The sequence below is a fragment of the Canis aureus genome, chromosome 4 (assembly GCF_053574225.1).
Source record: "Canis aureus isolate CA01 chromosome 4, VMU_Caureus_v.1.0, whole genome shotgun sequence".
NCBI lineage: Eukaryota > Metazoa > Chordata > Mammalia > Carnivora > Canidae > Canis > Canis aureus.
Window position 1 is genome coordinate 36,777,874 of NC_135614.1, and position 25,307 is coordinate 36,803,180.

Genomic DNA, 25,307 nt, shown 5'->3' on the forward strand with positions numbered 1-25,307 from the left:
GCCGCGGAGGCCGTCGGGCAGGGTGGTTAGCTTCCAGAACCCGCGTTGTCCCCTGTGAGACGGTGGTAACCCTGTGCTCCCAGCGGTGAAGGTGGATGGAGGCCCCGCGTGGGCGCCTGGCTGAGGGCAGGCCCCTGCGGCGCCTTGGGCCCCCGATGCTCCCGCGCCACAAGCCTGGTCGTCCTCACGCGGGGGAGTTGGCCTCCCGTGGTCAGGCCCTCGTGGCCCGAGGGTGCCACCGTGACACTCGGTGGAGGCCGGTGCAGCCACAGCTGCTTGCCCGCCGGGGAGGGGGGGACTTGGAGCCGGTGTCCTGGTCTCAAGCACCAGCTGGAAGAGGGCAGAGGAAAGCCCCCCCGGCGGCGCCCCCGGCCCCCCCACAGTGCCCCTCACAAAGGCCACGAGCCTCGGGTGCCTCCGGGCCAAGTGCAGGCTGGTGTCCCCGAGCAGGCCCAGCAGGTGGACCCAGGCACGCTGACAGGTGCGCAGAGCAGGGAGCGCGTTCGTGTCCAGAGGACCCAGGGGACGGCTCTGGCGAGTGCACACGGGGCCGGCTTCGGCCCAGGGCAGGGCCCAGTGGGCGGGAGGGGCTGCCCCCGGGAGCGGCAGGGGGCCACACACGGCCCAGACCCACCTGGCAGGCCCGAGCGTGTGTTGTGCAGCCTTCACGCGCTGGCCACCTGTGCCCGGGAGCTCCAGGGCCAGGTGGGCAGCTCCCAGCACGTCTGATGCTGTGGAAGGAACAGGGGCGGCCGAGCCGCGACACCGCTCTGAGCAGAGACGAAAGCTTTCGTAAACGCGGGCCACACACATTAGAGATGCCTCCTGGTGGGAGCCACTGGGTGGGCACCTCGGCCGCCCGCAGACACAGCGGCTGCTGCCTGCATGCTGGTGGGGCAGGGGCTGCCGGGCCACGGCCCTGGTGGCAGCGTGACGTGGTCGGGGCCCGCCCTGACAGGGCACAGGAGGTGAAGGGGGGGCCGCGCTCTGAGGCTGGGGTGGGGGGGCTGCAGGCCCCTTGGCTGCACCCTGCAGAGATGAGGAGCGCGTCTCACTGCTGTTGCTTCCTCTCTGTGTAGAGTCCTGCGGCCCAGGTGGGGCTGGCCCAGCCTACAGGGGACCCAACCTCCGGCTCCTGCCTGGGGCGGGCGCCCCACAACCCCGAGCCCTGAAGCCCGACGGTCGTCGGAGCACCCTCCTCGTCAGCTGGCGCCCACCCTGCCGGTCGGCATGGCTGCTGGGAAGGGCACCCCACGGAGCGCTTCGGCTGACGACAGGTGGCAGCTGAGTGAAGCTGAGCCGGGCAGGGGCGGCAAGCCAGTGTTGCTGGAGAAAACCAACCACCTGCACCCTGAGGCCGCCGCGGGCAATGGGGGGCAGGACGAGGCCCATGCTGACCTGCTGCTGCCAGCAACCCCGGGCAAACTCGGACTGGGGGGTCCCATGGCCCGGGCATGCTGCGAACAGGGGCCGAGCGCCTTCACGGAGGTGCCTCGGCTCAAGAAGAGGCCGGAGGGTGTGCAGGCCCAGGAAAGGGGGCATGCGAACCCCAAAGGCCATCCTGGCCCCCGGCAGCTGCCCCGGGACCTCCCCAGGAGTCCAGCTGGCAGCAAGGGCTCCGTGTGGCCTCGCGGAGCCCCAGGGGAGCAGAGGAGCGCCTTCCGCACCCCAGCCAGGTGTCCGGCAGGGGGCCCTTCGCCAGCCTCTGTCTTCCAGGCAGGCGGGCCCACGGGTGCCCTCGGAGAGCTGCTGGGACTCATCAACACGGTGGACGTCCCCGGTTGGGGTCAACTTTCAAATCCTAAGCTTCTGGTGGGTGATTTCTGGGGCCTGCAAACGTTGCCACAGAATGCTCCGGTGTGCAGTGCTTTCCTGGGCGCCCCCACGCTGTGGCTGAAGCGAGCCCCGGCCCGGACGCCCGCGGCCTCCTCGTCCTCTTCTGCGGCCTCCCGGGCCCTGCTGCCGCCCACGTTCGCCTCCCTGGGCCTGTCCACCCAGAACTGGTGTGCAAAGTGCAACCTGTCCTTTCGTCTGACCTCCGACCTGGTCTTCCACATGCGGTCCCACCACAAAAAGGAGCGTGCAAGCCCCGACCCCAGTTCTAAGAAGTTGAGAGAAGAGGCCTTCATGTGTCCCATTTGCCATGAATACTTCCAGGAGCGCCACCATCTCTCTCGGCACATGACCTCTCACAGTTAGCCGTTGGCCGAGGAGCAAAGCCACGGGCGCAGTGACGCAGAGCTGGCTCGCCGGTGCTGCCTCTGAGGGGGTGGCCAGAGTGATCACCCCTGGGGGTCGAGGATGGGCACCTTGGCCATCGTTTGAGGAAGCCCTTGGCGAGTGTGTGTTTAGACGGGAATAAAGTCATGAAATAAAGTGACACGGTTTGCTAAGCCGGGGCACCGGGCCTGCGAGGCACAGGGTGGAGGGCCTGCTCCTGTCACCGTCCTGCGTGCTCTGTGTGGGGCCGGGTTGGGCACAGCGTGGGCTTTGCAGGCAGGCAAACCTGGATTCAGATATTTCACGTTAGCCCTCCCTTGCACACGTTGCTTTGACCCTTTGAGCCCTGACTTTTTATGTGTAAATGGAGACGGTGACACCTGTGTCTTAGGGATGTCATCAGGGTCGTGTGGGCAGGTGAGTGGAAAATAGCATGGCACCCGGTGCGGTGTGATCACCGAGTCACAGGTGTTTATTACTGTCCCGATTAGTCAGTGCGGGGCCTCGGGCACAGAGCCCAGGCTGTGGCTGGGAAGGAGCTGGAGGGGGCATCTCAGAGCCCCCACCCCCACCTTTGCTCTCCACCTCCTGCATCACCTGGTCCAGGTGGCAGCGGGTCCCAGCCAGCCCACCCTATGCCCACCCCGCTGACTCCCGCACCCCTCATCCGCCTCCACCCAGAGCCAGCCATTTATTCACTCAATTATTGACCTCACTGGACATCCCTGCTGTGGCAGGCTCAGGGCCAGGCCCTGGGGGAGGCCCATGGTCCTGTTCAGACCTGTAGGGGTGCTAGGCTCAGGGGAGCAGGCTCACATCCACCTGGGGGAGGGGGGTGCTCCCTCAGGCCTCCAGGAGTAGGGGCAGGGGCGGATCATCAGAGTCCAGGCGGTGCTGGGAGGAGGGGACAGAGCTGCAGATGCCCCGGGAGGGACAGAGCTGCAGACACCCCGGGAGGGACAGAGCTGCAGGTGCCCCGGGAGGGGACAGAGCTGCTGATGCTGCAAGGCCGTGTGAGAAAGGAGTGAAACAGGCCCTTTGAGGTGGAGTCGGAGGAAGGCCTCCAAGGACAGCTGTTTGGCCCAGAGCGCTGGAAGGCTCTGGAAGGCTGGTTCCCAGAGGCACTTGAGGAATACTGTGCTGCAGGGTGGCAGCGGCGGGCGTGGGGGGTGGGAAGCTGCAGGAGAGGAGAGGACGCTGGAGGAGCCTTTGCATCTGGAAGGAGGCAACGTGTTCCCTGCAGGCACCCACACCTCCGCTCTCGCAGGGAGGTTTGCAGCCCCCACCCCCACCCCCCCACCCCCCGAAGGAGACAGGAACGCTCTGTAGGATGGCCCCTGTCCCCACAGAAGGCCGGAAGCTGCGCGGGCCTCCTTCCCCTCCCGCCCCATGTTTCTGCAGCAGAAGCTACGCTCCGCGAGGTTAAGTGTCAAGATCACAGGTTCAGGAGAAGCAGTGCACGGATCAGTCCCAGGACCCCCCGACTCTGAGCTCCCCTCTTCCCGGCCTGCCGTGCATCTGCTCAGACGTTCTCGCGTGGCACCCTGGGTGGTTTAAAAGGTGGGACTTTAGGTCCGGGCATCGACCTCTTCTAAAATTTCACCTGGCGCCCTGCATACGCCCCCACATTTCCCACCACCTTTTCCTGGAACACTTTGCCACCAGCTGGCTCAGCTACGCGAGTTACTGACTCGTCTCCCTTACTGCGTCTCTCCCATTGCTGGGGAGTCAGCTCCAGGAGAGCCCTGGGCCGTTTGGTTCACTGCTGGGTCCCAGCAGGAAGAACAACGTAGGAACATAGGAGGTGTTCGGCGCACGCATCGCAGTCTCACCCGTCAGCTGGGCAGCATCGGCCTCCTCGGGCTCATCGGATTGGCCCGTATTTCTGAGGCCGCCTCGAAAGGCACACGTGCACGATGCTCAGAATTAAATTCCAAATAGAAGGGGCTCTAGGGTTCTCGCATGTCCTCTCACTTTACAGTGGCGAGCAGCGGGGTCCGCTGACGAGCTGAGCTGCGGAATCGTGCAGGGCAGTTGGCGGTGAGGTCGAGGCCAGCCCCCCCCCCCGACGCATCAGCCTGAGCACCCTCCCTGCCCCCGCCCGTGGCGTCCGCGAGCACTGGCCGTGGCCACGTGCAGAATCACTTCTAGCGGCAACACCGGCGTCTTCAAGCAAGGGAGATGTTTTGAAAAACATTAAAGTTAGCCGAATAAAAGTTATGAAGAAGTGTAACGGAACGGCTTCCCCGAATTCAACTTTAGAAGACGGAGCTCGTTTTGATGAAAACGGATGGACGTGCCCGTTGCTTTGCAGCCATTTAAATCGACAAACTCCAAGATGACTAGCGGAGTGATGACATGAACGTGGCGGCTCCTGCTTGTCAGCAGCCCAGCTTCCCAAAGTCCCCTTGGCAGTCAAACCCTGTCTCATCCCTTCCCGAGTCGTCACTGTTAATCATGGCTTTGCCCAGGCTCCCCCTGCCACCTTCCAGACCGGTTAGGAGTTGGCTGGTGATGTTGCCACAAAGCATCACATCAGCAGGTGAGGGTTTTCCTCTTTGATTCTGGGGTGAGAATGAGCACGTTCCTTAAACTCTTTATATCTAATTGAATCTGCTCTGCACCTCGATCCTGTTTCTAGTGAGATACAGTCTGTCATTTTCAAATAGCCCCTGTCTTGGAAGCTCACAGAAAGTTCCCCAATCTGCCCCCGCCCCCCGAGAACGGAGACTCCCTGAGCATCCCGCAGCCCCCATGCTGAACTGTTGGCTTCAGTCTCCTCTGCCTCTTCCAGGATCTCGGGCCTCGGCGCTTTTCTGGCCTCGTCGTCATTACACACGTCCCACAGAAACCACTGAGTCAGTGAACAGAAACGCTTGGCTAATTTCTTGCAGTAGGCGAGGGAAAATAACCCCTAGGGGCTAGGAAAAGCAATGTGTATCTTAATCTCCCAAGCAGCAGCCCTTCAGTCAAGTTTTATGAGTCCCCAAAAATGTGCAAATGAGGCTAAAATAAGATGTCCCGGATTCAGGTCCATTTTGGTTCTCAATTTTAACCAAAGGCTGCTTTCATCTGGAGTCTGGGATCCTAGATTCCAACTTCCGGCCAGTTCTTGAATCTTAGACCTTCAAGACCGGGTATCCTACTCAAGTGACCCTATAGTTAGATTAGTGAACCCCAGTGGAGTCCACTGGGCTTCAGGGAGGGGAGGACAGAGGACAGAGGGTGGGCCTGGCACCCGGAGCTCCTGCGTCCTGGGTGAAGGCAGGCCCGTCAGTGCCAGGCTGAGCGCAGGGCCCCAGAGGAGCTAGAAACCAGGGCCCTGTGCGAAATTCGTGATTCCCTTGGTCTTTGAAAGCTCTTGGCCAGAACAGCAGGGACTTCAGGGAACACACGGGCGGTGACGGGGCTGGGGACAGCGGAGTGAGCGCCCGAGAGCCCCGGCCCTGTCGTGCATCCAGACTTGGAGAGGCTGGGTGCTGGGCCTGGGCGCTGGCCTCCCACAAGCCGCCCTGTCCTGGGCACAGCAGGAGAACCCCCCCGCGGGAGGGTGGGTCCCGCTCCTTGGAGGAGCACCTTGCTGGGTCATCCCTTTCCTGGGAGGTGCTGGTGCCCCTTGCGGGCAGCAGGCCTCCCCTGCAGGCCACATCTCTCCAACCCGGGTTTGCATTCCCCCGTGAACTGCATAACTTAGTTTTTGTCTTGTGTTTGCAGTGGAAGTCATGAGAGAGGACTAAAACCCATATAGTAAGAGGTGAATCCCATAGGAAAAAGGTTTTATTTATTTTATTTTTTAAATATTTATTTATTCATGAGAGACCCAGAGAGAGAGAGAGGCAGAGACACAGGCAGAGGGAGAAGCAGGCTCCATGCAGGGAGCCCGACGTGGGACTCGATTCCGGGACCCCGGGGTCACGCCCTGGGCTGAAGGCGGTGCTAAACTGCTGAGCCACCAGGGTGGGCTGCCCTGTTTTATTTTATTTTTTTTAAATAAATTATCCTCCAATGTGTTTTATTTGTGTCACGTCCTAGGAGAGAATTTTCAGGAACCAGTTTTTTTTTTGTTTTTGTTTTTGTTTTTTTTTTTTTTTTTTTTTTTTTTTTTTTTAAGAACCAGTTTTGCGCCAGGGTTGGGGAGGCAGTGCATTCTGGGAGGAGGGTTGGGGTTCCTTAACCCTAACATCTTCTTCCCCAGCCGGCTAGTGTTTTCCTGGGGCAGGAGACAGGAAGCCAGTGGCCTCCCGGATCCGCACCCGGACCCGCACCCGCGCTATTCTAAGCTGCTTGGATTAGCGAGCTATTTTCACTGCCAGCCGCAGGAGGGAAGGAGGGCCTCAGGCCAGGTGGCCGCTAATCCTACAGGACCCAGGAGGAAAGAGGCGGGCGCCCTCCAGTGGGGATCTCCGAGGCAGGCTTCTTGGCCCACAAGTGTGATTTGGGTTGCATCCTTTTTTTTCTGAGCCCATCCTCTCATTGCCTTCAAGCTGTGTGGATAATCCAGGGCCTGAGGACATGCGGCCCCACCCTCGGCTGTGTGTTGGCTGCAGATGGACGCAGAGATGCAGCAAGCAGGAGGGGAAGATGGGAGAAGGGCTGGGTCCTCCCCTCTGATGCCCAGTGTGGTCCCTGGCCCCTGCTGGACTGCTTCGGCCACCTGTCCAGCACGCAGCCTGATGGTGGAGGGTCGGCCTGTCTGAGGGCTGGGGTTACCTTGGGATATGGGGAGGATGGTGGGTGCCCTGTGGGGGCTGGTTCTCAAGCAGGGGGAGACCTGAGAAGGTTGCATGGCAGACAAGTGGCCCTGACTACAGGGTGGGCCCCAAAAGCAGGGTGGGAGGCTGTGGTGGGGATTAAGGAACCAAGCCAGGCCCCCAGAAGAAGGGAGGGGAGTGCCCGGTGGGCCCAGAACGGAGTGCTGTTAGCGCAGACAAGTCCTCTTGGACGCGGGGTGGGGATGGACAGCGGGAGCCTGGGCTAGCTCTCAGATGTCTGCTCTGATCTCAGAGGGAGGTATGGCTGCGTACAAGATGGGCTCTCGGGATAGGAGCAGGCCTGGCCGGGCCCGGTGGGAGAGGTGGAGGTGATGAGCCCCTCCTGGAACATCATGGCTCAAGGGCCCTATGCTTTTGGAACAGAGGCTGCTGGGTGGCTGTGGGGCACCCGGCTCTGCCCCCGAAGGGAAGCCCGCTGGGATCTTGTCTTCCTTCCCCCCCCCGCCCCCTCCCACCCCAGTCTTCTGTCTCCAAGCAGGTAACAGTGCAAGAAAACTGGCTCAGGAGCACTGACCCTTTCTTTTTGGTCTACTTCTCCCACTTCAGCCCTCTTCCCAGACCAGGCCCAGGGCCTCTTCATGATACGGTACAAACAGCAGGGTCTTTGGAGGCAGGTAGATGTGGGTTCAAAGTTCACCCGTGCCCTAACCCAGCTGTACTAGGCAGTGATGTTAAAAAAAAAAAAAAGTTTGTTGTGAAAAAATGTAGTATGTGGTTGAGGGAAGCAGGAAAGGACGTCTTGAGAGGAGCCCGGCGTGCACAGCATTGGGTCGGCAGGCTGGGGGCTCAGGCTGGACCGTGGGCGGGGAAGGGGAGCCGCGGCGGGACCTCAGCCATGGTGGCAAAGCCTCTGGAGGGTGCTGCAGCTGCTGCTGAATGGGGCGGCTAAGCTGCCCTCACGCTGGGCATCCGGCCCTTCCTGCTGCCCAGCTCTCACTTGCTTAAACATGTGAAATGTTTTGCACATTGGCCCGGGAGGACCTCGTGCCCGTGCCCTGCTGCTGTGGAGCTGGGAACGACCTTCCGGGCGTCCAGCCAGATGGTGGACAAATGGAGTCAGATGACGTGGGCCGGGCGCTGGATTAGCTCGTCTAGTCTAAGGAGTAAATGGCCTGGCCTTCCCCCCGGGGCAGGTTCAAGTCCGAGCCTGGGCTTCCAGACACCTCCCTGCTCTTGGTGAGTCTGTTTCCCACGGGTTCATGTGGGCAGTGACTCCCTGAACATTCACAGGGGGAAACACGTGTTGGGTGACCTGGAGGAGGACAAGTGTCCACTGTGCTAACTCTGGGACCTCCTGTGAATTACTGAGCTTAACTGTCAGCTGCCTCCCATGGAGATGGCAAGACGCACTGAAGGCTGTGCCATCTGCAGACCCCACAGTCCCTGGCCTGACACCTTCAACAAAATACAGTCAAATGTCAGTCGTGCAAATCAAGGGAACCCGGATGCTATTGAAGGAGAACCCACGGGGAAAGCAAGCAATCACTAGTGGTCACGGAGGTACGGTTAGGGACTCAGAACTTGATCTGATTTCCTCCATTTTTGGAATAATGACAGCTGCATTTGAAAATTATGATACAAGCTTATTATAAGGACTTAAGAAAAAGAGAAAGGTATAAAGAAAATTGAAATATCAGCCCTAAAAAAAATAAAAAATAAATAAAATATCAGCCCTGATTGTACCACCAAGAGGAACCATTGTTTGATTTAGACGCTCAGGTAACTGAGTGTGGGGAGGGGCGGGGAGGAGGAGGGAGCACAGAGAACCCCTAGACTGTGTGCCCGCATGGCGCCCCACCTCTGTCTGGATGTTAGGTCCAGTCGGAAAAGGTGGGATCCCAGCATCCCGGGTATGCAGCCTGCCGCTCAAGTCCTCTCGTGCACTCAGTCTCAAACGCAGCAGAAGGGAAGGGGCCGGGGTGCCAGCCATTGTCCCGTTGAGACGGGACTGGTAAAAGGCTTTCCAGGTGGTGAATCCCTCGCTATCCGTGGCGACCCAGGGTCTGCTCGGACCCACAACTTTGTGGGACCCGGGGAGGTGGCTGGTGACTAGAGGGTTGGTGGTGAGGTTAGCTTGGGGTTCCGGGGGGAAGTGGGAGGTGGCAGCTACAGGCTGGACTCGGGCGGCGTGGCCTGGTGTCCTCACCGAGACATCCTGGAGCTCGGCTCTCAGAGCCCTGAAGGGGGCCGGGGGTGTCCCCACTGCGCATCCCCCCGTGACCTTGGGGGTCCCGGGTATCTCTCACTTCTGGGTCGCTGCTGATTTCCAGCAGAGGAAGGTGGCTGGGTGCCCAGGGCCAGCTGGGGCCTCATTCCTCCAGGTGGCCCTCGAGCCCTCATCTCCTCTTGGGGCCTGCTTGGTTCCGGAGGAGGAGGTCTTGGGCTCTGCTGGCTTCTCAGTCGGCTGGGAGCATCTGGTGGCCAGGGCAGCCACGGGCGCACTGGTCAGGAAGGGCAGGCGCCCAGGTCCGCGCTCCCCCTAGCCTGCTGCGCTGGGTCCCAGGGCCGTGTGGTGCCAGAGCTTGTTTTTGGGTGAGAACAAGGCCACGGAGGAACCCGCGAAGGGAAGACAGACTTGCTGTACAGAGCTGGACCGGGAGGGTTCTGGGTGAGACGAGGCCTGTCTTCGGGTGTCTAACGGCTGCCGCCTGGAGGTGCTGTGCTAAGAGGCTGGCACCCGGGATGAGGGCGAGTGGGGAGCCGGGTGGCCACCGCCCCTGGGAAGCATGATGGGGCCAGAAAGGCTTCCAGGGCAGGAAGCAGAGGAGGCGCGGCGGCTGGGGGGGCTCCCTGGCCTCTGGGCCGTGCGGTCCACGCGGACCCAGCAGCTGCAGGTGACTGTGAGCGGGCGTGTGCGGGCGAGGGGGGCGCGTGGCACGTGCACACGGCACGCCTCAAAGCTCCTGCAAAAGCGTCTCATTCCTGGTGACTTTAATGCGGCTGCAGTGACGCTACTACGCAGAGAGGAGCTGAAAGGAATCACACGATCGCAATAAATTTCGCCCGTTTCTTTTTACTACCAGGAGATGTGAAGTGTGGCGCGTGTGCCAGGGTGTGCAGCTCACGGTGCAATGCAGTGGCTGGAGCTGCCGGGGGCCTGGGCTTGGCAGCTAAGAAGCGGGGGTGGGGGCTCGACTTCGCCGCCCCGAGAGCTCCCGTGGAGGGGGTGCCTCCGCAGGGTGTGCTCCCCATCCCCGGCGCTCAGGGACATTGGCGGTGGCTGAGGGACCTCGGGTGGACCCAGGCGTGCCTCCCGCCCCCCCGCCTGGTGGAGCCCAGCAGGCCCCTGAGCTGCCCCTGGCCTCAGGCGGGAGCCCGGGCCAGGGCCGCCACCCTCCTGGTGTGTCGCCGGGAGGTCCCAGGTGCCCTGGGGCTCCGCCGGGCTCTGCGTGCGGGGTGCTGCAGCGCCTCCTTGGCCCTGGCGAGCGCTGCGTCAGCAGACACGGCCACGTCGGGCACGACACCCACCCCCTCCCAGGAGCCGCCGTCCGCAGCCCCCACCGAGCGGGCCGTGGGGATGGTGATGTACAGGTGGGTGTCGTCCACGTGGTAGGTCTGCGGTGGCTGGCAGCCCCCGCTGGTCACCTCCCCGACGACCAGCGCCCGGCCCAGTCTCTTCATGATGTAGGTGAACTCCTCGGCGGCACCAGCCGTCAGCGCACTCGTCAGAATGGCCATGCTCTTCTTGGAGCCATAGCGCTCACCTGCAAGACACAGGGCCCTTCAAGCCGGCTGGCAGTCCCCGGGGCCCCTGCGTCCCCGTGCTGCCCGGACCCGCGCAGAGGAGGGCCTGCGACTCCGTCCTGTGGCCCCGCGTCCGCAGGCAGCTGCCCCTCCAAGCCCCTGGCCCACGGCCGTGAAGCGAGGACATGGATGCGAGCCCAGGGAGGGGACGTGCCTCCTCCACGGGGAATGAGAGTGCCTGCCCTGGCCGTGCACATTGCACAAATGCGGCACTAGCTGGAGCCGGGGCCACAGAGGTCACCAGAGGTGTTCTCGCCGTCGTGTCAAACAAGTGAAAAGAAACAGGAGATGAACCCTAATAAAGTTCTACGTAACTCAATATATCCAAAAAAACGTCTATCTGAAAAATATAATCAATAAAATCTTTGAGATATTTTATATCTTTACTTTTCCGTGGAAAAGTCTTCAAAGTCTGGTGTGCACGTTCCACGTGTCACATCTCCGTTTGCAGGAGCCGCGTCTCAGCGCTCAGTGGCCACGCGTGGCTCGCAAGGTAGACCTCGCCGTCCTAGGGCCCCGTGGTCCACAGGCTTGGGTCTGTTTGTAACTCTGCGTTTTGAGTGTGTGTTTGAATTTACAATTCACCTGGTCCTGATTTTTATTTGCATTTTGCGATAGTTCTGAACGAATGTCTTGGAAGCTCCCCTCCGATCCTCGCGCAGGAGGGACGCGCACAAGTGATTTTCTGGTCACATGCACCCCCCGCTGTTGGTCCCCTGGCCCTAGTCTCATGCAAGTGTGGGTTCCTTGGCTCATCAGGCAGGGCAAGGGCGTCGGAGAGAGCCCGTCGCCCACATCGGGCCGTGAGAGTGCGGGGTTGCACCTGCCCCTCTGGCCGCTGCCCTGGCCCACGGCACACGCCGTCAGCGCCCAAACTTCCTTGCTGCGGGGACCTCAGGCAGGATGCGTGTTAGAAGCCCTGTGGGGTGTGCGATGGGCGGGGGTCCTTCTGGTTCCGAATTTGTCCCCTAGGCTGAGGGTTGCAGGGCGAGAATGGAGGGCACTTTGGTTTTAGACAAACCAGTGTTCAAATTCCGGCTCCTTCACGTATCCGTCGGGCGATGTTAGCTAAGATCCTCAACCTAATTAAGACTCCCTTTTCTCTAGAAAGTAAGCGTAACGGTAGCACTTTGCAGGGATTTGGGATCGTATGCAAAGTGCACAGCGTCGGACGGGCGCTTGATGTTCCACTTACCAGATTTTTCCCTGCACCCAAGCTATCATTCGTTCCTCTCCCCGATATTCCAGAAGCTTCTAGAATAAGAACAGGAAAGGGGAAGGCTTCTGCACATACCTGCAAGCCGGGAGTGGGTCCAGAGCTCACTGACAGAGTCATTGGGCCGGCTGTAGATCTTGTCCAGCAGAACTGGGGGCCCTTCATCGAAGAAGTAGGAGCATAGGGCAGAGATGGAGGAGGTGGGGCCGCCGATGTTGAACCTGCGGGGAGAGAAGTGGGACCGCTGGGGGCAGGGGCTGATGGGGCGGCCCCACGTTCCCCCCGGGAGCCTGGAGCTTTGCCCGCAGTGCCCCGTCCTAATGCCCCGTTGCCCTCCCGCAGGTTCCCTTGTTGGCATTTCCCAGAGTTCAAGTCTCCTTGCGGTCATGTTTGTGTAGAAAATGTCGAGGGTCATACATGCCCCCCCTTTTTTTAAGATTTTTATTTATTTATTCATGAGAGACAGAGAGAGGGAGAGAGAGAGAGGCAGAGACACAGGCAGAGGGAGCAGCAGGCTCCATACAGGAGCAATGCGGGACTCGATCCCGTGACCCCGGGGTCACGCCCTGGGCCGAAGGCAGCACTAACCGCTGAGCCACCCGGGCATCCCCAATACCTGCCCCTTCTGATCGCGGTTAATACATTATGCGATGCCCACTGTTATGCATTACACTGGGGGCTCTGACCGGCCCTGCGGTCCCGACACTGGCGATGGATTTCCCTCGCCTACAACCGTGGCTGCTGTCCTGCCCCCTGTCGCCTTCCCCAGCTGCATTCTCCATGATCCCACAAACCACTGGGCGTGTTCCCCAGGGCAACCCAGAGCCTCAGGCCTGGGGAACCACGTTGGGCAGGAGCAGAGGGCAGGGGACAGCCCCGCTCGGGGGACGCCGTGCCTGTCTCATCTGAGAACAAGAAGCGGGCTGGTGATATGTTAGGAGTGTCTTCTGGTTGGTGGCCCAGGGTGGCCCCGCAGGGTGTAAAGCCTGCGGCCTCAGCCTCTGAACCCTCAAACCTCAGGTTGGAAGGGTTTTTTAAGCAAAGCCCACCTGAAGGCTGGGCCACTTCCTCTTTTACCAGGACGGCCACACAGTCAACAGAAGGGCACTGAGCATGAGCATCGTCGGCACGTCCAGTAAAAGTGTTTGAAGGATAAAGCCTTCAGGGGTTCCTGCAGGAGCCCACAAACACGGGCCCTGGACACGCACATGGCCACGTGCACACGCGCGCACACGCACACGCAGAGCACCCCAAGGTCCCTCTTCAGGGAGAACAAGCCTCTGAGATCTGGGGCCCCTGGTCCCGACAAGAACCGTGGCTGAGCAGCCTCGCTCCTACAGCTGCCTTGGGGTTCCACCCCGTGCCCTGGCGCATGCCCCGGGAACATCACGGAGGCCTGGGCCTGGTCCCCGTGAGGCAGACGTGGTGGGGAACCTGCTTCCACTCCCTCTAGGAGGAAGCATCCCTCCAACAGTCATTTTGTGATGCAAAGAATTCTCTTTGCAACAATTGTGGCTGATTTGGAGATTGTGCCTGGGACTTGGGCTTTGTGCTTCTCCTGACCCAGGCGGTCCCGGGCTGATTTTGTGTGACGTGAGGGGCACAACTGGATGTGGTGGCCTGGCTGTCCCAGCCACGGTGGGTCATCGGAATCACCCGGATGAGGCCTCAAGGGCACAGGTGACTAGGTGTCCCTCCTCCCCCGGCTCTGGGTTCAGTGGATGGTGTGGGGGCCCAGGCTCTGCTCTCGAGGTCTCCCCTTCCCCATCGCTCTCCTGGGTCCTCTGTCTAGGCAAGTCTGGGAGTCAATAAGTAGCCCAGTGATGGAGGTAACCCTGCGATCATCAGAAGAGCTTGGGAAGCCCCCCTGCAGGGACTCCCTCCTCCGGCGAAGCCAGACCCCAGGCCCAGACACCTCCGTCCCCCTGACTCTGACCTCATGTCGATAATCATGGCATCTGTGTGCACGATCTTCTTCCAAACGTGCTCCACCAGCAGCTCTGACACCTGGGTGAGCAGCTCGCAGTCCCCAAACATGTCGAACCTCAGGTAGCCGACGTTGTCCTCAAACACGTTAGTGTGAAAGGAGAACTTGATGAGGTCCTCGAAGACTTCAGGGGAGGGAATCTGCAAGAGCAGGGCAGGGGCTGCGGGGCTCCACTCAGCCCGGGGACAGGTTCACCCCGCGTCCTCTACCTGAGAGACGCTGGGGAGTGAGGCCCGGCAGGGGCCCGGGTGGGCGGGCGGCTTCTGGGAGGTCACCTGGGATGTGGCTCGAGGTTGGTAGGCTTCGGCTGGCTGGCCCCCGCAGAGGGTGCCCACCCGCGAGGCCCAGGTGCGGCCTCCACTCTGACCCCCACCCCACCCCCGCCCCCAGCAGGTGCTTCCTGGTGTCTCTGTGTTCGTCCTCCTCTCCTCCCGGGGCAGCGGGGCCCCAGGGTCTTCCACAGGGCTTCGGCCGTGAGCTGCGCACCTGCAGCCCCAAGCATCTCCGCAGGGCATCCCCTCAGTGAGGAGACCAGAGAGACCGGGTCCCTTCCCAGAGTCGCACAGCCGGGAAGTGGCGGCGCCAGAAGCCAAATCCGCAGGTGACTCCGGGGCGTGGGCCTGACCACACGGGGAGGGGACGAGGCCTGGCTCGGAAGCCGGGCCCTGTGAGCTTGGCACGGTGCTGGCACGAACAGGGCTCCGTGTCCCCGGGGCCTCCTCCTGGCTGCGCCAGACACGGGGGGACGCGGGCGGACCCAGGCTCTGCAGGCGGTGTGCGGGGAGCCCGGCCTCCAGGGCCTGCCACCCACACCCCGAGTCTCTCTGTGTCAGGGTCCACGTCCCCATGAGGCCAGCAGCTGCTCAGTCCCATCTGCGGGTGGCGGCTCTGGGTCCTTCCCCACGCATTAGGGCCCCACGGGCTCCGTGGGGGCAGCGGCCTCCGTAATGCAGCTGCCTGCCCGCTCCCCTCCTGCCCTAACCCTCTCCCTGCTCCCTCTCTCCCCTACTGGGGAGGCCACAGCTCCCCCAGCCCCCCAGCATGAGATGCCTGCACCCAGACCCGCCCTGCCACTCCTGCTCCTGACCGGGCAGTGACCTGCTAGACGGCAGACTGCGCGCCAAGATGCCCTGGATGCTGCTTTTCGATGAAGCTTGGGGCTTGTAGCTGGTGGGGTGCTCAGGGCACCCTCAGCTTGTCTGGCCACTGGTCTGGGTGCTCTGGGTGGTCAACCTCCCAGCCACAAACCCCTCAACCTCGGTTTACCCTCTCAATGCCCCCCGAGGGCTCTGCTGCTTCAAACGCGTGGCCCTCAGCACATCACTCAGCTTCCCGCCCAGCTGGGCCTCGCTCAGACGGTGCCCACGGGGCCCCAGACGCGGAGGGCCTGGAACTACCTGCGCTGCGGGGTTCTGGGGACTGCGCCCTCATGCCCCTGGGCATGTCCGAGTCGGGCTCCACGCCCGCGAGGCCACCCCTGGGGCAGGCGGGGGCTGGTGGGAACGCTAGCTGGGGTGGGAATGCAAGGCCGGGGTGACAGGATGACAGCAGGGAAAGATGCATCAGGGAGAACTGGGACCCTGCACAGGTCCGGCACCGTGCTCAGGGCCCTGCCCGCGCGGACGGGACCAGCCACCCCGGGACCGCGTGTCTCACCTGCATGGGCACGATCCCGGGGATGCGGTCCTTGGCATCCTCGGGGATGTGGGCCGTCTTCAGGTGCGGGTCTCCGGACAGCATCTGCAGGTCGGCCGCCAGCATCTCCGCCAGCGCGCCCTCGGAGGTCACCCGGGAGTAGCGGCTCTGCAGGCGGCTCAGCTTAGCCGCCACCTTGGCCCCCAGCTCCGGGGAGGCGTAGTTGTCGGCCACCAGCTTGCCCGTGGTCTGTAGCACGGTGGGCACCTTGGCTCGCAGGGCCACTATGTCCCGGGCAGTGGACAGGGCCTCACTCATGGGCACGGCGATGTCGGGCTCCACCCCGGCCAGGTCCCAGGCCTCGCCCGTGCTGGCGCTCAGGGCCATCTGCGTGGGCATGGAGGCGTACAGGGGGCTGCTGCCCACCTGGTAGATGCCCACCGAGAGCGCGCCCCCGGCCGTGGGCTCCCCGATGACTGTGGCCCGCTGCAGGTCCTGCATGGTGTGGGCAAAAGCCTCGGCCGCCGACCCGCTGATGTGGCTCATGAGGATGTAGACGTCCTTGTGGGGGCCATAGCGTCGACCCGCCACCTGCGGCAGGGTCCACACTTCCGTGACCCTCGAGGTGGCCCGGTCGAAGACGGAGTAGAGGTGCTGGCGGGGCTCCGCCTCGAAGAAGTAGGAGCAGAGCAGCGGCACCGCCGTGGAGTAGCTCCCGGGGTTGAAGCGCAGGTCGACGACCAGTGCGGCCGTGTCCACTAGCCCCTGCCACACCAGCTGCACCAGCTGCGGCCCGATGGCCTTGACCGTCTCCAGCTCCGCCATGGCGTCGAAGCGCAGGTAGCCCAGCCGGCCGGGCAGCACCTCGGTTTTGAACAGGGCTTCGATGAGGTAGGACACCTCCTCCGGGGATGGCACGACGGGGGGCGGAGGGGGCGCCTCCTCGGCCACCATCTCCCCGGGGCTGTGGAACACGAGCAGGCGGTGGTCCCCCGACATCTCCTGCAGGTCGGCCGTGAGCTGCGAGGCCAGGGACTCCAGGTCCACCGCCGTGCGGTAGGCCCCCCGCGCCAGCTTGGCCCGCAGCAGGGCGCTGGTCTGTCCAACCACCTCGGGCCGCGCGTAGTGAGCCTCCACCAGGTGCCCTGTGCCCTCCACCAAGGCCTCCAGGCTGCGGTGGAACTCCAGCACCTCCTGGGCCCTGTCCAGGGCCTCCTCCGCCAGCACGATGGCGTCAGGCACCACACCGCCCCCCAGCCAGCACTCGCCGTGGTTGTCGATGAAGGTGAGCACGGGCACGGTGAGCACCAGGTCGCCCTCTGGCGTCTCCAGCAGCGGCACCGTGCGCGTGTGTAGCAGGCTGCCCGCCGTGATCTCGCCCACTAGCGTGGCCCAGCCCAGTGACTGCAGGAGGAAGGCCAGCTCCTCGGCGGCCGTGGCCGTGCGGTGGCTGGTGAGCAGATACACCCCGCGCTGGGTGGGGTAGCGCCGGCCCGGCAGCTCCACGCGGCTGAAGTGCTCCTGCGTGACGTTGGTGCGCCGGTCGTAGGTGGTGAAGAGGCGCACGGCGCCGCTGTCGGGGCCCTGGAAGTAGGAGAGGAGCAGGGGCACGGCCGAGGACGGCCCCCCGGGGTTCTGGCGCAGGTCCACGATGAGGTGCTCTGTGTCCTGCAGCGGCTCCCACACCTGGCGCGCCACATACGGGCTCAGCACCTCCAGCACTGGGGCGGCCGCGAAGCTGTCGAAGCGGAGGTAGCCCACATTGCCCGGCAGCACGGACGTTTGGAACATGGAGTCCACCAGGGCCCGGCGGCCAGCCTCGTCGTCCGGCACCGTGGGCACCGCCTCCGGCGGGTCGTCGTCCCCCGCCTCGGGCCCCAAAGGGCCCTCCCTGGGCCTCACGGCCCGCACCAGGAGCCTGGGGTCCTCAGACACGGTCTGCAGACCAGCATTGAGCTTGGTGACCAGGTCCTCCCTGGAGACCACGGCGGAGAAGTCCATACTGGCCAGGTGGTGCAGCAGGGCGGGCACGCGGTCCACCAGCGTGTAGTAAGCCTGCAGGGCCTCCTGCAGGCGCTGCACTATGCTGGGCAGGGCGCGGCGCAGGGTCAGGATGGCCAGGGCTTTCTCCAGGGCCTGCTCGGCTGGGGTCCCCACACAGGGCAGTACCCCGCTGCCCTCCCACGTCTCGCTGCCCCCTCCCAGGGGCCCCAGGGACCTGGACACGGGCACGGTGAGGAAGAAGTCGGACTGGCCTATCCTCAGCTTCTGGAGGTCCAGGGCCCCCCCGACAGTCCGCTCGCCCACCACGATGGCCCGGCGCATCTGCTTGAGGATGTAAGTGACGTCCTCCGCCACGCCGCCCGTGTGGCCGCTGGTGAGGACCACCACGTCCTTGTCAGCGCTGTACCTTTCCCCCAGGACCTGGGGCAGGGTCCAGATCTCAGTGGTGGTGTTGGAGGGGCGGTCGTAGATGGTATCCACATGCAGAACCGTGTTCCCTGGGTGCAGGTAGGAGACGACGTAGGGGATGCCAGAAATGTGGCCGCCCGTGCAGTGCCGGAGGTCCAGCACCAGGGCAGAGGTGCCCATGAGCTTCCTCCAGACGCTGGCCACCAGGAAGCTGCCCAGCTTGTCCACCACCTCCTGGCCGGGGATGTCGTCCACGCGCAGGTAGCCCACGTTGCCCTCCAGCACCTCGTGGCGGATGCCCTTCTGCAGGCGGGCAAGCAGTTCCTCCCGGGTGAGGTTGGTGAGGGCCGGGACTTGCCGGGGAGCCTCGAGGGTGCTGGGCTCGTACGAGATGACCAGGCGAGGGTCGTTCAAGGAGTTCTGCACCCCAGTGGTCAGCACGTGGGCCAGAGTCTGGGGGTCCGAGACGGCTAGGATCTCACGGCTCTTGATGGCCTGCTCGATGGCATCCTGCATCCCCATCAGGTTCTCTGGGAAGCAGTAGTTGTCCAGGAGGACCTTGGCCATGTCCAGCACCAGGCTGGGCTGGAACAAGTGCGTGGGGCCAGCCAGGCTGCAGAGCAGCGTGCACAAGATCAGGGCCCATTCCCTCGTCATGGGGACCCACAAGGAGAGCTGGCTCCTGCACGGGTGCTCCCTTGACTGTGCGCAAGGCCACGGCGCTGCCCGTGTGGCCGCCTTCCTCCCTCGTCCTTCTCAGCGGGTGGACAGAAGGTCTGGGGCTAAACTCGGGAGTTGGGGTGCGGCTTGCAGCTCCAGTAAGCCTTTAATCCCGTCTAATTCAAGCGCGTCAGCCCCGGGGACCGGGGAGCAGGGGCCGCGGCGGTTTGACCCAGAAGGCGCGTGGATCTCACCGAGCTGTGCCACCTCGGTGCGCGGCCACCTGGAAAACTGCTGTGGACTCGGAGTTTCCGCCCCATGCCAGGCACTGGGCTCCGCGCTTCACAGGGTGACAGTGTACACCAGAGCCTTGCAGATAGAGCTGCTGACCTGCCGCAAATAGCGTTTTCCCCACCGTGCGGGGTGAGCCACATCCCTGGAAGGAGCTAGAACTCGCTGGGGGCCCGGCTCTGTGACCCTCGGCTCCGGGGCCTTAGGGACGTGTCCCACTATCGTGTGGATTGCTGGGAAGTTCTCCGTGGTGGATGATCTCTGCCGAGTAGCTGGGGGAGGAGAGCTCAGGAGCTAGCAGGTGGGGGCGGGGGACAGGGGACGGAGGAGCAGCTGGGGGGTGGCAGGCTGCAGTCCGCTCAGGCAGTGCCGAGGCTGAGGGTGCGGGGCCACCCACTTCAGGGCTTGAGATTGCTTTCTGGGTGTTGCTGAATCCGGGGAACTGTTGTGCACCCTCTCCCCGCCCCCCGCCCCCAGCTTTCAAACAGCAGGAATACAATGTCTGGACCTCGGGGCCATATACGGTGAGTGGGAGGGATGCCCGCCTTCCAGACACCACGGGGTCAGGGTTTCCGGGTCCCCTGAGGTTGTCCCTGCCACCTAACCAGGGTCCCTGCTCCTGGCTACGGAGGAGGCCCGTGGCCCATGGCTTACAGGGGAGGGGCTGCGGGCCCGGCACCCAGGCCGGCACAGGTGAACGGCTGGACTCTCAGGCTCCCTCCAGCTCCTGCTCCCTCGCGTGGAAGTGCGGTGGGTTCTGCTTGCCGTGGACTTGCGCAGAGCCCCAGAAAACCTGCCGCGGAGCCCAGGGTCCAGGACCCCTGCGGGGGCGAGAGGTGTTCCCGGGGTCGGGGGCCGTCTGGGCAGCCGGGAGAACTACAATCCGCTCTCTGGGAATCATTATCTGGGGATGTTTACCAAGTGGTTTATGAAGGCCAAAGAGGTCAATTAGCTAAAACAAACATATTTTTAGCTCATTAGGATTTGTTTAATGCCCAAGTGACATATGGTCCCATCACTCCACTGTTTGCAGCCAATGAGGTGAGCCTGATTTATCACAGCAAGAAGGCCTCCTTAGTCCTCACTGGGAAGACCAGGCCTCTGCCCTGCCTTTCCTGGGGAGTCAAACGTCGGATTTGCCGCCCTGGGCCTTCTCTGTCATGGCCTGGGCTCAGGCAAAGCCTCCCGACCAGGAAGGCCAGAGGATAAAGATGACCAGGAAAAAGTCCTTCTTTGGGGAAAGCGCTTCTCCTGGACTTGTCTTAAAATGTGGTGTCAGGATGGGCTGCCTGGAGCCATTGCTGGGCCCCGATTTGTGGGGTTGGTAGGCCCAGAGCCCCGAGGAGGACGTGGAAGACAGAATGGGGTCTGTCGTAAGTCACCCGGGGGGGCAGACTCCGTGCCTGCAAGGAGACGTGATGTGTCCTCCTGTGGGTGTGGCCAGAGGCCTGTGGGAGAAAATTCTGTCCCAGAGTTCTCCAAACTGTCCAGGAGCCAGGGATATTTTGGTCCCCACGTGAGGGGGAGTGTAAGCACTGGGCAGTGGCTAAGGAGAGCATGCCCCAGGTAGGTCCACAGTGCAAGCCGGGAGGGGAGGAGCTCTACCCCTTCCCATCCAGCCCCTGCTAGCTGGGGGCCGAGGGGGTCACAGAGCACTCCCTGTGATCTCCAGGTGGATTTTGGAGTTGGGATGAAGTCAGAGGCCCTGTGTTCCCACCATTGGCACAAACAGCTACGTGAGCAGATGTCAAGAGTGCAGGCTTGGGAGCCTCCCACCTCCCTGGTATCCTGCTGCTTCCTGGGTAGAGACCCGGATGAAGTAACATGACTGCTCTGTGCCTTGGCTTCCTCAGAAGGGAAATGGGAAAAGGGAAAGCGTCACAGTGTTGTTGCAACAGTGTTGGCAGGTGTAACGAAGAAGCTGACGACGGAGCAGGAGTTGGTGAAAGGCAGCCTGTGATCAGAACTCCCCTGTGGGGGTGGGGAGAGATCCCCCGGCAGGCAGGGTTGCCCTCGAGGCCCTGGTATAGGGAGCGCTGCTGAGGCCCCAAACCTTCCATGGGCTTCTCTGTGTCTGGAGAGTTTGTATACCCGAGGGAAGCCCCGGCCTGGTGTTCACTCCAGAGCACAACCTGCAGAGAACCAAGCATCAGATTAAAAGGGGGACCAAGCATGGAAGGTGTGCTACTGGAACGATCTGCGGAACATGCCTGGGGCCCGGGCAACCCAGGAAGGAGCCAGTCGCCTGCTGCAATACAGACTCACTTTTTTGCTGTGGGCAGAGACCTTGTCTCTCTAGCCATCCATCCATCCATCATCCATCCATCCATCCATCCATCCACCATCCATCCATCTCTCCATCCATCCATCCATCCTCCATCCATCCACCATCCATCCATCCATCCATCCATCTCTCCATCCATCCATCCATCCATCCATTCACCATCCATCCATCCATCCATCCACCATCCATCCATCTATCCATCCATCCATCCATCCATCCATCCATCCATCCACCATCTATATCCATCCATCCACCATCCATCCATCCATCCACCATCCATCCACCATCCATCCATCCATCCATCCATCCATCCACCATCTATATCCATCCATCCACCATCCATCCATCCTTCCATCATCCATCCGTCCATCCATCCATCCACCATCCATCCATCCATCCATCCACCATCTATCCATCCATCCATCCACCATCCATCCGTCCATCCGTCCATTGTTTAACGTCTGCCTCTCCCTCAATGTTCTTTATGGACATTTTCAAGCAGTACAGCAAATATCCACATCCTTAGATTCTAACATTGGCATTCATTACCTTTCCTTATCTCACCTCTCTCTCTCCTACTCTTGCTCTAAACCTCAAACCAATATATTTTTTGGATGCATTTCAAAACAAGCAGAATCCTGTCTTCATTTGATTTTAATCCTTTTTCTTAATAATAAGACTAAAACATACTCATTTTTATATCTTTTTCCAAAGCCATTCCAACCAGCCAATAATGTGCACTGTACATACATAATGTTTAATGTATAGCTGTCCTCACCTCTCTCTGTGTTCTTACATGAAAGCACATATGTAGGAGGTGCGTTGTCTATACCCATCCGCCATCCATCCATCCATCCATCCATCCATCATCTATCCATCCATCCATCCACCCATCCATTCATCCATCCATCCATCCATCTGTCCATCCATCCAGTGTCATCTATATACACATAGTGACCATACTGTGTATACATGGTAATTTGTCTTTTGTTTGACTTACTTAAACATACAGCAGAAACACCCTCAGTGTTGCAGCACATGAAGTTCATCCTTTTAATGGCTGCGTTGTAGTCCTTGATAATTTACTGATCTGTTCTCCTAGTGAGAAATATTTTAAATTGTTTCTGTTTTTGCCTCTATACACAATATTGTTATAAATGTTCTCAAACATGGGTTCTTAAGGACTAGTGCTTCTTGTTTCTGTCAATTCCCAAAACTGGGCTCACTGAATCAAAGAGTATGTGCACTTACTCACTTCTTTTCTTCATCATATTTTCAGTAACTTTTAAATTATCCAACAAATGTGTATTTTTTCTGTTTTCTTTTAAACAACTTAATTGATATATAACTGACATACACTGAACTGCTCATATTTGAAGTGTACAATATGGTGAGTTTTGACATGTGTATTCACCTATGGAACTACCATCTAGATCAAGATAATGTATATTACCCTCACCCTCAACATTTTCTCGTGCTTCTTTGTTACCCAGTCCCCTTTGTATCTTCATCTCCCAGCAAACACTGATTTGCCTTCTGTCACCAGCGGATTACTACTCATTTTTCAGAATTTTAAAAGGAATTACATGTGTTTTTTTTTCTCCTTATCTTCCCTTACTCAGCATAGTGACTTTGAAACTCATCTATGTTGTTGAGGGCACCATTATTTTATTTATTTCATTGCTGAGTAGTATTCCATGATATAGATATACCACAATCTGTTATCCACTCATGGATTGATGGACCTGCAGCTTGCTTCCGTATAGAACTGTTACAAATGCAGCTGCAGTCAGTGTTCTAAGTTTTAAGTATAAGTCTCTGCCTGGATACATGGTTTTATTTTCAGTAGGACAGAAATGCATGTTTAGCATTTTAACAAATAGCCAGTTTTCTGAAACCTAAACATATATCAGCAGCGTGTGAGATTTCCAATTCCTCTACATCAATGGCAACGATTGGTATGTAGGGTCAGACTTTTATTTTTATTTATTTGTTTATTTATTTATTTATTTGCCCCATTTTTTAATTTGGTAATTTGTCAAAAAAATTAGATCATTTGTCCTTAATTATTAAGTTATAAGGGTTCTCTGTATGTTCTAGGTACAAGTCCCTTATCAAATACATGATTTACAAATACTCCCTCCTATTCTGTGGGTTATCTTTTCACTTTCTTGATGGCATCCTTTGAATTGTAAATTTTTTAAAAATTTTGGGGCACCTTGGTGGCTCTATTTTTTAAGCGTCCAACTCTTGGTTTCAGCTCAGGTCATGATCTCAGAATCTTGAGGTTGAGTCCCAGGTCGGGCTCTGCACTGGGCATGGAACCTACTTAAGATGTTCTGTCTCCTTCTCCCTCTGCCTCTTCCTGCCTCCCTGCTCAAATGAGCTCTCTCCCTCTTAATTTTTTTTTTTTTTTAATTTTGATGATGCCCAGTTTACCTAGTTTTTCTTTTGTTGTTCTTGCTTTTGGTGTCATACCTAAAATCCTTTGCCAAACCCAAGTCATGAAAACTTATCTCTTTATTTTTTCTTTAAGAGGTTTATAGTTTTACCTCCTATATTTAGGTCTTTGATCCATTCTGAGTTAATCTTTATGTATGATGTGAGGTAGGGGTACAACGTCATTCTTTTGCTTGTAGAAATCCGGTAGTCCTAGTACTTTCTCCTTTGATCTTCAGAAGTGGACCCAAGGAACAAAATAGAGTTAGATAAGTAATAAAGATGATTTTTTTTATAATTTCTTTTTATTATTAATTCATGAGAGACACAAAGAGAGAGATTGAGGCAGAGACATAGGCAGAGGGAGAAGCAGGCCCCATGCAGGGAGCCCGACGTGGCTTGTAGAAATCTGGTTGTCCCAGTACTTTCTCCTTTGATCTTCAGAAGTGGACCCAAGGAACAAAATATAGAGTTAGATAGGTAATAAAGATTATTTTTTTATAATTTCTTTTTATTATTAATTCATGAGAGACACAAAGAGAGAGATTGAGGCAGAGACATAGGCAGAGGGAGAAGCAGGCCCCGTGCAGGGAGCCCGACGTGGGACTTGATCTCAGGACCCCGGGGTCACGGCCTGGGCCGAAGGCAGGCGCCAAACCACTGAGCCACCCAGGGATCCCCAAAGATGATTTATTTTTAAGAAATTGGCTGGCTTGCACAATTGTATGGGATCACAAGTCTGGAATTTGTAGTACCAGCCCCAGCAGGCTAGAAACTGAGGCAGCGTTTCTACGTTGCTGTCTTGAGGCAGAATTTCTTCTTCTTTGGGAAACCTCAGTCTTTCCTCGTCAGGCCTTCAACTCATTGCATGAGGCCTACCCACATTATAGAGGATAATCTGTTTTACCTAAAGTCAACTGACAATAGATATTAATCACATCCATAGATATCTTCACAGCAACATCTAGACTAGTGTTTGAGCAAACAGCTTGGCCCCAAGCTTTCTTGACATAAAAATTAACCACCACAGGTGATATTATTCCTATCTTATAGGTGAAGAAATTGGGTCCTGGAGAGGTCAGAGTTCTTCTCCAAGGGCACAGTAAGTAGCCAAGTGAAAACTGTACTGAAAACTAGCTCCAAAAAGGTGTTCAGTCCCCACATCTACACGAGGCCTTTCCTTTTGTTCTGAGAACACCCAAGGCTCAGAGGACACTTGAGTATTCTACAAGCAGGTTCCAGAAAAAATAGTTTCATTGACCACAAATATATGCTGCAAATGACTTGAATTTCTCTAAAATACAAATTCCGCATCCTATTGCCCCTGCATTTTTATCTCACTAGACGTGAAGTTAGACGCAGACTTTCTCGGCCCACTTTCCCCAGATGTCCCGAAGGGCTTGGGCTCGCTCGTCTCTGTGCCCTGCCGAGGCCTCCGAGGACCGCGCTTGGGTTAGAAGGGCCTTCTCTCTTTGGGGTTCCTGTGAGAGTTTGCTCCATCACCTTCTATCCTCAGCTTTCCCCCAGACGCGGCAATTCGGCGTTTGGCCCAGAACATGGGCGAGGCTAACTCGTGAGGATGGTCTGTGCTGGCCTTTGTGTGTGTGTGTGTACATGACTGTGCCTGTGGGTACACACGGATATGTG

The 25,307-nt window shown here is 59.2% G+C and overlaps 2 protein-coding genes across 7 annotated transcripts in view; one reads left to right on the plus strand and one right to left on the minus strand.

The window, feature by feature from the left end:
- ZNF488 (zinc finger protein 488) overlaps positions 1–2,380 on the plus strand; it is a 50,935-nt gene extending 48,555 nt beyond the window's left edge. For all 6 annotated transcript variants that reach the window (XM_077895311.1, XM_077895309.1, XM_077895312.1 and 3 more), the window contains one exon: positions 1,080–2,380. In XM_077895311.1, coding sequence (XP_077751437.1) covers positions 1,231–2,199 — 969 coding nt within the window. In that variant the 5' untranslated portion in view covers positions 1,080–1,230 and the 3' untranslated portion in view covers positions 2,200–2,380. The remainder of the gene's footprint in view (positions 1–1,079) is intronic.
- A 7,915-nt stretch (positions 2,381–10,295) lies between these two features.
- On the minus strand, positions 10,296–18,643 carry RBP3 (retinol binding protein 3). The gene is made up of 4 exons (XM_077894283.1): positions 15,596–18,643; positions 13,889–14,079; positions 12,031–12,173; positions 10,296–10,696 (listed from the first exon to the last, which is right to left on the minus strand). The coding sequence occupies exons 1-4, from the start codon at positions 18,641–18,643 to the stop codon at positions 10,296–10,298; spliced, it is 3,783 nt and encodes a 1,260-aa protein (XP_077750409.1).
- Between the last annotated feature and the right edge of the window lie 6,664 nt (positions 18,644–25,307).

Bases quoted from the DNA above. Each gene is read 5' to 3' on its own strand.
- RBP3 (XM_077894283.1), bottom strand. From the start codon at position 18,643: ATGACGAGGGAATGGGCCCTGATCTTGTGCACGCTGCTCTGCAGCCTG. The intron at 12,174-13,888 runs GTCAGAGTCAGG...CTCTCCCCGCAG, and splicing joins GCCATGATTATCGACATGAG to GTTCAACATCGGCGGCCCCA. The intron at 10,697-12,030 runs GTATGTGCAGAA...TGTGTCTTGCAG, and splicing joins GACCCACTCCCGGCTTGCAG to GTGAGCGCTATGGCTCCAAG.